The following is a 12,077-nucleotide window of genomic DNA, read 5'->3' as shown; positions in this document are numbered from 1 at the left end:
TTCATGTTGTTTGTGTGTCAATATGTTTTTTTACTGCTATGTAGTCTTTCACTGAACAATCATACCATTTTCTTATTGATACACATTTGGGTTATTATGGTGTAACTGTGCTATAAATATTCCTGTACCAGTCTTTTGGTGGACATGCACTCATTTCTCTTGGATGCAGACCTAGGAGTGGAATTGCTATGCCATATAAAAGGTGTATGACCAGCTTTGGTAGATACTACTGGTTGAGTTGAACCATATGCCTACCATCAATACATGAGAACTATTTATAAGTGTGTAGTAGTATCTAATTGTAATTTAATTTGCATTTCCTTGATGACTAATGATACAGAGTATTGCTTATCATCTAGATATTCTCTTAATGCCTGTTTATGACTTTTAGAAGGGCAGTTTCATTGAGTGCAATTTTTATGTATAGTCATTTTCTTCTATCCCCTATGTTTATAATAGGTTTCAGTAGAAAAACATCAGAAAATAGTTTCCACATAGAACACACTGTGTCTTCTAGCATACCTATCCCAAATTATTCAATGTTTACTCAATTTATTTTTCTGAAGATTACTATCCTATAGTTTTCTTTACCAAATTCCAGCTCCGAAGCCTAAACATGAATATCCACTGATTGTCAATTATATCTCAATAAATGGGGTGGGGGGAGAAAGGAAGATATATCCAATCTCACCTATTTTATTTGATGTTATTATTTTTTTTTAACATTTCAATTATATAGATATGAAACAAGACTAAATTCAGCTATTTCATACCTGCCTAAGGAAATGGGAACAGTTGACACAAAGTGTTCCAGTACAAAAGTTCAAGGTCTCTCTCTACACATTCACCATAATTTTCAATTATCTACAGAGAGATAATCAGAAGTGGTAGTATTGCTGGCTTAACTCTGAGCAAAAAGGGAAGTCAGTGGAAAATTTCAGCCTAGAGCTTTATTTGTTTTTAAAAAGGGATGGTGGGGGGAGCAGGGAAGAGGGTATCATTCTAGCTGCTGAGAACTGCTGAGTAGGGCAAAGTCACAAGCAGGGGGGCAGGCTAATGTAATCATCCAGGAAAGAGGTAATGTGATGTGGGCCAAGCAGTAATAGTGAAACTGCTTATAAGATGTTGGTGGTTTCACCAACAAAATTTGCAAACAGGGTACCAGAGAAACAAGAACCAAGGATCATGAGGAGGTTTTGGCCAGAGGAAATGCAAGGATGTAGTTGCTAACAACTTAGATGGGGTGAAGCAGGTTTTGGGTTAGGGGATTATCAGTTCAGTTTTCAACATGTTTAAATTTGAGATGTTTACTATATACACACTCAAGTAAAGATGTTAAGCAGGTAGCAGGATATGAGCTTGGAGTTCAAGAAAGGTAAGTTTATGAGTTGCTGGCATTTAAAAAGTGAAGTTATAAAATCAGATAAGCATACCAAGAAAATGAGTATAGATGAAAAGAAGCAGAGATAAAGACTTATTAGCTCTCAAGTACTGTCATGTGTAAAGCTCCAGGAGACAAGGGAGAAATTAGTTAAGGAGTCTGGGAGTGGACATAGGAAAGGAGAGAATAGAAGAACTAATATCCCAGAAACCACGTCAAAAAAAGTACCATGTCTGCAAATATTCATTAGTATCACTGAATGATTCAGCTATTATAAGGGGACTTTCAGATAACTTAACTTTATGAATAAAAACACTGAGCACTATAAATTACAAAAAGCCACAAATTAAAAGGACAGAATAAAATTAGGTCTATTCCACACTATTCGATGTTTAACAGTATGGAATACAGATCAAGAAACTAGACTCTAAGAGATGATTTGAGGGAGAAGGCTTTATGCAGATGTGCTATTTGAATAGAAAAACAAAGCCAAACCAACAACTCTTGTCAGTTTACCTATACTAAATAAGCCAAATTCCCAAACAGTAAATGTTGTCATTACTGTTTCACTTTCTTCAAGTTCTATTCTTTCCATTTCATAACATATCAAATGCATAACTTATTACTGTTTTCTCCCACTCCACTATCTTTTTATATTTTAGTTTTTTCCATCCATGTTGTTAGACTATGCCAGGCTCTACTCTAAGAAAATTACATAAAAATTCATTTCATACTTAATAGTCCTATGAAGTAGGTATTAACTCCATTTGTGAGATGAGAAAACTAAGGCACAAAGGCTAGGTAATTTGCTCAGGACCACAAGATTAGTAAATGGCAGAGCTAGGTTTGAACTTGAAGGGTAATAAGAACACTGTGCTAAAATCAGATCAGACAAAACGTGAAAGCAATATTAAATGCCATACAAATGAAGATATCACTTAAAAAGGTACTCCTTTCTTTGAATCTGAGAACCTTAACCTTAAGTTCAATTAACACAACTTTAAACATTTTTGTTGCCTATATTACATCCAAGTCAGAGCTGATTATTAGTCTTTCACAAATATCTTCCAAAGATAGCAAACTAAATTTACCAAAATAAATGAAATCAGGACTTTTCAAGATGTAAGAGCTACTATCTAACATTACCTACTAAGTCATTATTTAAATAATGATTGTGATCTCTAATCTAACACATTTTTGATTATGCACTTATAGACTTTAAGACTTTATAAAGTTTTAAAATTACAGACCAAATAGGAAAAAGTATAATACATGCTTGTTTTGAGGCAATTACATATGTAACACTCTAAATATAGTTTGGAATTCATATGAGAGAGGAGAGAAGGTAAATTCAAAATCTCTTACCATTGATCTTTCAGGATATCCAAACAAATAGCCCCTGTGACGGAACTAATATTAGGATGCCATATTTTAGTGATAAACCGGACCTAGAATATAAAGCACACTTGAGTTTTTAAGAAACAGAAATAAAACACATAGTTCAAGTAGAAAATCTTCATATTAAAAAAAAAAGTCCATACTTACATTACCATCATTTTGCCTACCTGAAGGGAGGGGTGTGGAAGACAAAGCATTCAGTAAGCTGAATGCTGTCACTGACAGACATTATTTTTAAACCTTTTAATGAATGTTCTGCTTCTAAAGAAACCCAACAATTAATAGGTGTTTATAATTTACCTAGCATAATATTCCACGCTATAAGAATGACAACATAAACTAAAATCCACTTAGGTAGATGAAGTAATATAAAAATTAATATAGATAGTACATGGCAATTTATTTAGTGTCAAGTAGGATCAGAAGTGGTGTGAAGGAGGGGAGCCTGGGTGGCTCAGTCGGTTGAGTGTCCGACTTCAGCTCAGGTCATGATCTTGCGGTCTGTGGGTTCAAGCCCCACATTGGGCTCTGTGATGACAGCTCCGGGGCCTGGAGCCTGCTTCAGATCCTGTGTCTCCCTCTCTCTCTGCTCCTTCCCTACTCATGCTCTGTCTCTCAAAAATAAACGTTAAAAAAAAATTTTTTTTTAATTAAAAAAAAAAAAAAGAAGTGGTGTAAAGGACAAAGTAAGTAAAATTAGTCCCTGGAAGAATTTAAGTAGTAAGGAGCTGTAAGATGGCTTCTAATATTTCTGTAACATTTTTTCCCTTCAAATTCTTTTTTAAAAAAATAATTCAACAAATATTTGGAAGATACTGGCAATGAGGAGACACTGAGGCTTAGAGTTTAAGAAATTTATCCAAAAATCAAACAACTGGGTAGCAACAGAACAATATATACACTTAAACAATCTCATTTCAGATTCTGAGTCTCTAAATGCCTATTTGTCTTAGCACTGATGAGTAAGAAACCAACAAAGTAAAAATGCTATCTCTAACAGATTGCCATGAAATAAAATGTAGTTCATCAGCTCTTACTTATGAGCTTTTTTTGGGGAAGACCTATTATTATTGGGGTGGGAGGGGCAAGGGAACCTATTATCATTATTATTATATCTAACACATTATGATAGTCATCTGAGTTAAAACTCCTTTACACAATAGATAAATTACTATAAGCCAAGCAATGTTATGAGTACTTTCCAAAGATTGACTCATCAATATATGCTCCAAATCTAAGCTATTTACGGAAAGCTAAACAGAGGACTTCCACTTCTCTCCTTGTGACTCAATTGGTCTATACTACCTGTTACTACTTCCTCACCTAATTAGTCATTAATTTATATGCCAAAAAGCACTTCCACAAAATACCTAAAACTAATGGGTGCTTTCCATGCCTTGATCCTTTTTTCATTCTCAAAATAATTTTACTGCTTTCAAGTATGATATCCACAGAATCACAATCTCATTAAACAAGAACATCATCATTCTACACTCTGGTTACTAACCAGTCTAATGACTTTACTACCTTCAGTTTTGCTTCCTCAAATCCATTCTCCACACTGAAACCCAAGTATAACCTTTAAAACATATCTGATTCACCACTCTACTTAAGGTTCTTTAATGACTTCTCCATTCCCTTCAGGTAAGCCTGCAGTCTGAAACTGACCCTAGCCTATCTTCACGTCATCTTAAAAAAATATTAATAGTTTTTTCTTTTGTTTTCGCCATGGGCCCTTCATACCTCATGTTTCTCTCAATAACACATCTCAACGCCCTCTTCTCCTGGTTAATTCCTACTTAATCCTCAAGTTTTAGTTTCGATATCACTTCTGCCTGATCTGTTCCCACACAGCACCCTGTACTTTCCTATGTCATAATATTGATCACACTTCTATGATCTCTTCCTTATATATGTCTAGCCTTTCCATGAAAGGATTGGTATCTATTGTGCTTACTAGAACATCCCAAGTACTTAAAGTGTCTCACACTGAATATGCAATTAAAATTATGACAAACCTGTTATTACAGAGCTAACCAGTATCCTTCTCAAATATATAGCAGGTCAAATAAGACAAGGATATAGGGCTTACGTAGAACAAGCATTTCTTCGTAATAGATACCACAATATTTGTATCTTAATTTCTACCATTCGTTCAGTTTAAGGCACAAATATAAAATAACTATATGCCATAATTTCAGTAACTCAAAAACATTACAGCATTTAAGACTTTAAAACCAGAGTTGGTTCAATCTTTCCAACAATATTGGAAAAAGAATTTTAATTACTACTGAAGTTGTCAGAATGCTTATGGTGTAGGCAAGTGGTCTAAGGTATCTTGCTTTTTAAAGAGTCATCTTCAATACATGATCTTTATAGACTATATGAAAACAAATATGCATATATGCAAGATCAAGGAAATTATTAAACTATTTCTTATTTTTACTATAATCTACAGTAAGAATAAATACTTCTGAATTTACAAATGATCTAATAAAAAAATTTTCAAGAGGACACTGATTATCCACTAGTATGGATGTAAATAATTGTTTTAGTATTTTTTTCCTGTGGTCTACCACTCTTTATCTCCTATTCCTCCCACCTTTGTTATTCTTTATCAACTACCTCCTTTCTTAGATTTTTCATGTCTTTATCTTTCTCAAACCTTAATATCACCAGTGGTATCTACAGGTGTCCCAGAATTCTGTCCTACTATTCTACACACCCAGTTCAGATCTACTATATTTGTCACTTTCTCCCATAGTGGTAACATCTGTGCTATATATATCAATAAAAATGCAGAATTGCAAAAACTTGGAGGGGATAAAGTATAAGTAACAATACAATGACACTTATCATGACCTACTTTAGTCATATTTGACCCTGATCACAAAAACAATATTAAAACAATTTTAACTTACTGTACAAAAGAAAATACTATTTTATTTTAAATATGCTTATGCAGATGGGCAGACCCATTAAAAGTTATTAGCAATGGGAGGAGCCTGGGTAGCTCAGTCAGGTAAGCATCCGACTTCAGCTCAGGTCATGATCTCATGGCTTGTGAGTTCAAGCCCCACATTGGGCTCTGTGCTGACAGCTCAGAGCCTGGAGCCTTCTTTGGATTCTGTCTTTCTCTCTCTGCCCCTCCACTGCTAATGGTCTGTCTCTATCTCAAAAATAAACATTAAAAAAAATTTAAGTTATTAATAAGCAATGGTTTTTACACTTAATTTCACATATAAAAACTATAATGCCAAGGAGAAAGAGGAAAATTCACAATCTAATCTACAATACATAATTGGACAAATCACTGAGCTAGAGATTTCCTAATTTAGTGAGTTTTTTCATTACAAATCAATTGAGAAATAACACTGGTTGTATGCACTAAATAAAATTCCTACACTATATTCAGCTGACTCAAAGACATACCTTCTCTGTCTAGAAGCAAACTTTCTGCTCTTCAGGTTAATAATTTATTGCAGAATAATAAAAAAGAAATACTCTGGGATCACTGTTAAGCTATCAATGTAAGTTTCAATCTTAGGCAATTTTACCTGCACAGTAAGAGAATTTAACCAGCTACCTTCGATACTTTTATCTCATGAGGCTTAAAATTAAACATGAGGAGTGTCTGGGTGGCTCAGTTGGTAAAGCGTCTCACTTTGGCTCAGGTCATGATCTCATGGTTCATGGGTTCAAGCCCTGCGTCAGGCTCTGTGCTGACAGCTAGCTCAGAGCCTGGAGCCTGTTTCAGATTCTGAATCTCCCTTTCTCTCTGACCCTGCCCTGCTCATGCAGTCTCTCTGTCTCTCAGAAATAAATAAAACATTTAAAAAAAATTTTAAACAAGAGCCCACAATATTAAACATTTGTGAACAAAATCCAGCCAGAAATCTACAAATATAACTCCTTTCTTTGTTATATTTACCAATTAGTAAAAATTCAAATATAGTACGTTATCTAGAACATATTTATATGTTAACATTTACTGCAAAAGCTTAATGCCATAAATGAGATGACTACCATATTTAAAAGAATACTAAATTACAACTATGGTTAACTAGTTGAAGCCAGAGGGAGACAACTTTGAATGACTGAAGGAGGACCTTTCCAAATCTGAAGCTACCTCAATATGGAATGTCTGAAAATAGGATAGTAGTGGCCTGAAGTACAACATGAACTCTGTTCTTAGACTATGAAGTCTTTTTTTCTCACTGTGCTAATAAGAAAAGGAGGGTGGCAGAGGGACTTCTAAAACAGTGATTTCTATGATTAACTAAAATATCCAAGTGCCTGAAACAGAGCCAGGGCTATGCAATCACTATATAAGACTACAGAGGGAAATAAACACTTCCACTGAGATCATAATTCACCAATTTCAAGTGCACAATTCTATAGTTTTTAGCATATTCACAGAGAAACCATGTAACCATCAGCAACCACTCCCCATTCCTTCCCATACTCTCAGTCTTAAGCAACCACCTAATTTTTGTCTCTACAGATTTCCTTCTTTCAATGTCTCATATAAATGAAATCATACAATGTGCAGCCTTTTGTGTCTGGCTTCTTTCATGCAGCATGATGTTTTCAAAGTTCATCTATCATGTACCACATTATCAGTACTTCATTTATTTTTATAACACACATAATATTCCATGGCATGAACCTACCACATTTTATGTATCCATTCAGTTGATGGAAATTTGTGTCATTTCCACTTTTGGGTCATTATGAATAGTGCTGATATGAACATTTATGTACAAGTTGTGTGGACAGATGTTTTCACTTCTACTGGGTAGATACCTAGAAGCAGAATAAGCTAACTCTGTATTAACCATTTTGACCAAACTATGTTTCAAAGCAACTCCAACATTTTACATTCCCACCAGCAATGAATGAGAATTTCAATTCATACAGGAAATTTAAGTGTCAATGCTGAATTTTCAAATAATGTCACAGAGGGAAGCCAACAGACTGCTTCAAGAAGGGCCTTTAGAGTGGTAGTCACTGGTTAATGCTAGTATTTACATAGTGCTTACTCTGTGTAGGCACAGTTTTAAGTATTAGTTCATTAAATCTCAGGTACCATGAATTATTTAATACACCATTAGATTATGTACCCTGAGAAAGAAAAAAACTGCCAATTATATTATCACATGACATCCACTGAAAGGATATCTTGATGTCGGATGTATCAAATATGTGAAAAAAAAGGTTTGACAGAATTACTGAAATAATTTTAAGTGAGGATTTATAGATGAAGAAACTGGGGCACAAAGCAGTTAGACAGTTTGCTTAAAATCATTAAGCCAGGGGTGGCTGGCTGGCTCACTCGGAACACGTGACTCTAGGTCTTGGGACTGTGAGTTTGAGGCCCACGTTGGGCAAAGAGATTATTTAAAAAAAATCATAAAGCCAGTTAAATGGCTGAAGTACATCTGAACTTCAGTGAATTGTTCTTGGTGAAATCATATTCACTGTTTTAGAGATTATGCCCTCACTCCTTCCTCGTTAAGATGATAAAAGGTGGAGCACACTGGGCCTTTTGGATTCAGGTTCTATTTAACCTCTAGGCCTCAGTTCCCTCATTTATTAGGACTGTTATAAACTCTATCTCAGGAAAGGCATATAAAATTTTTGGCATAAACCAAGTGACACCTGCTATTGCCATTATTTAATGGTAAAAAAATGTAGTGGTTGAGGGTAGTCTCTTTTGAGATCTTTTCTTTCTTTCTTCCTCCTTGTTTCCATTAAAAATTTTTTGTAGGCTATGAAGGCACCCTTATCTCTAAACATTTAACATATTCTTTTGTTAGGGGTGCATGGGTGGCTTGGTCAGTTAAGCGACAGACTCTTGGTTTGGCTCAGGTCATAATCTCATGGTTTCATGAATGCAAGCCCCATGTCAGGTTTCTGCACTGGCAGCATGGAGCCTGCTTGGGATACTCTCTCTGCCCCTCTCCCACTCATGCGGTTTCTCGCAAAACAAATAAATAAACTTTTAAAAAAAGTAAAAATTAAAATCTGTTAAATTTATGGTATTCAACAATTAAAAGTATCCTCAAGTGACTATTCATTCCAATGATAACACTGAAACCTAGACCGAATCCAGTGGAAGGTAACCAGGATGAGAATGAAAATTAAGTCACAGATATAAGATGAAAGCTTAAAATCATGGCCATCTCTAAGTGCTAATATTGAAAAATGGCTTTTTAAAATAATATGTAACTTTCTTAAATTTCTACAAAAAGTGCAAACTACTTTTATAATAGAAAAAAAATCAAGAAAAAAGAATCAAGTAGGCTTAAATGGTAGAAACAACCAAAATGTTCCTTCCTTGATGGTTAAAAATGGGCACATACAGTGGTGTCTGGGTGGCTCAGTCAGTTAAGCATTCAACATCAACGCAGGTCATAAGCTCTCAGCTTGGGAGTTCAAGCACTACACTGAGCTCTGTGCTGATAGCTCAGAGCCTGGAGCTTGCTTTGGATTCTGTCTCCCTCTCTACCGCTCTCCCGCTTGCATGGTCTCTTATAAAAATAAACAAAAATTTTTTTAATGTAGCATATATGAATAATGGAATACTATTTAACCTTAAAAAGGAGTGAAATTCTGATACTGTATGCATACTGTACATAATGCTGTATGTAATATGGATGAACCTTGAAGACATTCTATTAAGTGAAATAAGCTAGATACAAAAGGGCAAATATTGTGTGACTCCACTTATTTGAGGTACCTAGAATAGTCAAATTCACACAGAAAAAGTAGAACAATGCCTATGGAACTGTGCGCATGAGGTAAATAATGGGGAGTTACTGTTTAACAGATTAAGATGAAAAAGTTCTGGAGATGGATGGTAGTGATGATTACACAACAATATGATATATTTAATGCCACTGAATTACACCTTAGAAATGGTTAAAGTGGGAGGTGCCCAGCTGAGCTCCCCACTTTGACTTGGGTCATGATCTCATGGTTCATGAGTTCGAACCCCAAAACGGGCTTGCTGCTGTCAGCCTAACAACACACAGAGCCTACTTTGGATCCTCTGTCCCTTCTCTGTGCTCCTCCCCCACTTGCACTCTCTCAAAAACATAAAAAAAAAATAAAAACAAAAAAGAAATGGTTAAAATGGCAAATTTTATGTGTATTTATGACAATTAAAAAAAAATCAAACTGGTGTTATCAGAAAATAGATGTACATAAGCAACAGAATAAAAGACACTCCAAACTTGTAGGTGACTCCAATGCATCCTAGAACTTCCATTACCATGTGTTTCCTTAAATGGGAACAACCAATAGGTTGAATGAATGCCAGAACATGATGATTGGGGTCCAGTTGTAGAAGGTTTTAAATGCCCAGCCAAGGAGTTTAGACTTTAACAAAGAAAGAAAAGAAACATCAAAACTGCACTTTAAGGGGCGCCTGGGTGGCTTAGTCGGTTAAGCATCCAACTTTCGCTTGGGTCAAGATCTCGCGGTTCGTGGGTTCGAGCCCCGCGTCGGGCTCTGTGCTGACTGCCAGCTCAGAGCCTGGAGCCAATTTCAGAGTCTGTGTCTCCCTCTCTTTCTGACCCTCCCCTGCTCACGCTGTCTCTCTCTCTCTCCTAGAAATAAATAAAAAATATATTAAAAAATAAAATAAAATAGTTTAAAAAAAAGAAGCTCTTGCTCATAGACTTCTGCATAAAATATGTAGAAAAGGAGTATTTATTCCAGATTTCAGATTTTTTCTTTCCTAAAAATACAAGGTAATACACGCACTCATTTTTAAAAAGTNTAAAAAAAAAAAAAACAAAAACAAAAAAAAACTGCACTTTAAGATTTACAGAACAGCAGTGCAATGAACAGGAGTGGCAAAGGTAGAAGGGTGATTAAATAGGCAAAACAGGAAAGTAATAAAGTTGAATGCCTAAACTAAAATGATGACAGCAAAGACATAAAGGAAGCTGTTCAGTGAAAAAATAAGTTTAATTCAGTTCCCTCTGTTATACGTGACCAAGGGCATTCCGTTTCCTCTTTTAACATTCACCAATTACAATGATTTGTTCATAAATTTTTTTCCTGTTAAAATGTGTGCTCCATGAAAGGAACGACAGTATGTCTTATTTATTGCTATACTGGCACACAGTACTCAAATAACTACTGAATGAATTCAGAATATATTCTTCCCTAAAAAACTTCAAGGCAAGTAAGAATTTGTATAAGGGTTCACTAAATTTGGGAACACTGCAAATTTTTTCAGACCTAGAATTTAAGCCATTGTCAGATGAAAATCCCATTCCTGTCTAAAGCCATTACTAGATGCCCTTAAGTAAGCTTGCTTTTCATTCTAATTCCAGAGGAAAACCATCTGCCATTACCTGAAGTCTTGTCCACACTAAATTTACACATACAATTCAAAAAGCTATAATCTTAATAAGCACCAAAATAGAAATTAAATGGGTAAAAAAAATATTTTAGAAGTTCATGCACAAAAAATAGGCTTACGATACCTTGGGAGGATTAAATGGATATGTTTCTGGTATTTTTATTTCTAGCTGATATCTTCCTCCTAAAAAACGGGGAAAACAGAAAGTTAAGAATGCCACTCATCTCAAATTTGTGAAACCAAATATAGTGATATAACGTTTCAATACATGTACTATTTCATATTCAATTACAACAAATTCATTTTAACACTGAAACCCAAAAAGGAAATTAAAAAAAAAACACTAGTTTTTAAAGGTTACTTAAAGCATATAAGATAGCCATTTTATATAACTATATTAGTTTATCAGTAAATAGAGCTAGAGATAGAGCAATACATTAAATCCAGACAATCCAATGCTTCACTGGGCAATTAAATAATATAGGTCTCGTCTCCTTTTGTTTTCTCTCATTCACATTGAGAAGAGTTGCTAAATAACAGAAAATATGGAAGGAAATTAAAAAAAAAAAAAAGGCAAGGAGGTATAAAGGCATAGATGGTACAGAGAAAAAGGACATATGGTATGTTGTAAACTGAAAAAAATCTAACTTCTGGTTCTCTCAAACGCAAAAATGGCCCAAGCTTTTAACTCGTGCCCTAAATTAAAAGACAATACTTCTTGTTAAAATTTTTAAAATAAAATCAACAATAACAGGTGAGCATAAAGACAAAAAACATTCTTTTGCTCTAAATAGGTATATAAAACACAACACTTTACAAAAGAGGTTGTTCTAACCAGTAATACATAAACAGAAGGCAACTTTCTGTTTTGAAGTTATCTTTGAGCAACTAGCAGCCAAGTATGTATTTTAAAAAAGTTTA

At 34.7% G+C, this 12,077-nt stretch overlaps 1 protein-coding gene across 2 annotated transcripts in view; it reads right to left on the bottom strand.

The window, feature by feature from the left end:
* UBE2K (ubiquitin conjugating enzyme E2 K) overlaps nucleotides 1-12,077 on the bottom strand; it is a 77,661-nt gene that overhangs the window by 16,940 nt on the left and 48,644 nt on the right. For both annotated transcript variants that reach the window (XM_039226963.1, XM_039226965.1), the window contains exons 3-4: nucleotides 11,281-11,339; nucleotides 2,747-2,829 (exon numbers count right to left, since the gene is read on the bottom strand). In XM_039226963.1, the coding sequence (XP_039082894.1) occupies nucleotides 2,747-2,829; nucleotides 11,281-11,339 (142 nt within the window). The remainder of the gene's footprint in view (nucleotides 1-2,746; nucleotides 2,830-11,280; nucleotides 11,340-12,077) is intronic.

Source organism: Hyaena hyaena, unplaced genomic scaffold (assembly GCF_003009895.1).
Source record: "Hyaena hyaena isolate Hyena2069 unplaced genomic scaffold, ASM300989v1 scaffold_24, whole genome shotgun sequence".
In the NCBI taxonomy this organism is placed as follows: domain Eukaryota; kingdom Metazoa; phylum Chordata; class Mammalia; order Carnivora; family Hyaenidae; genus Hyaena; species Hyaena hyaena.
Note: the sequence above shows the minus strand (reverse complement) of the source record. Positions and strands in the feature narration are given on the sequence as shown.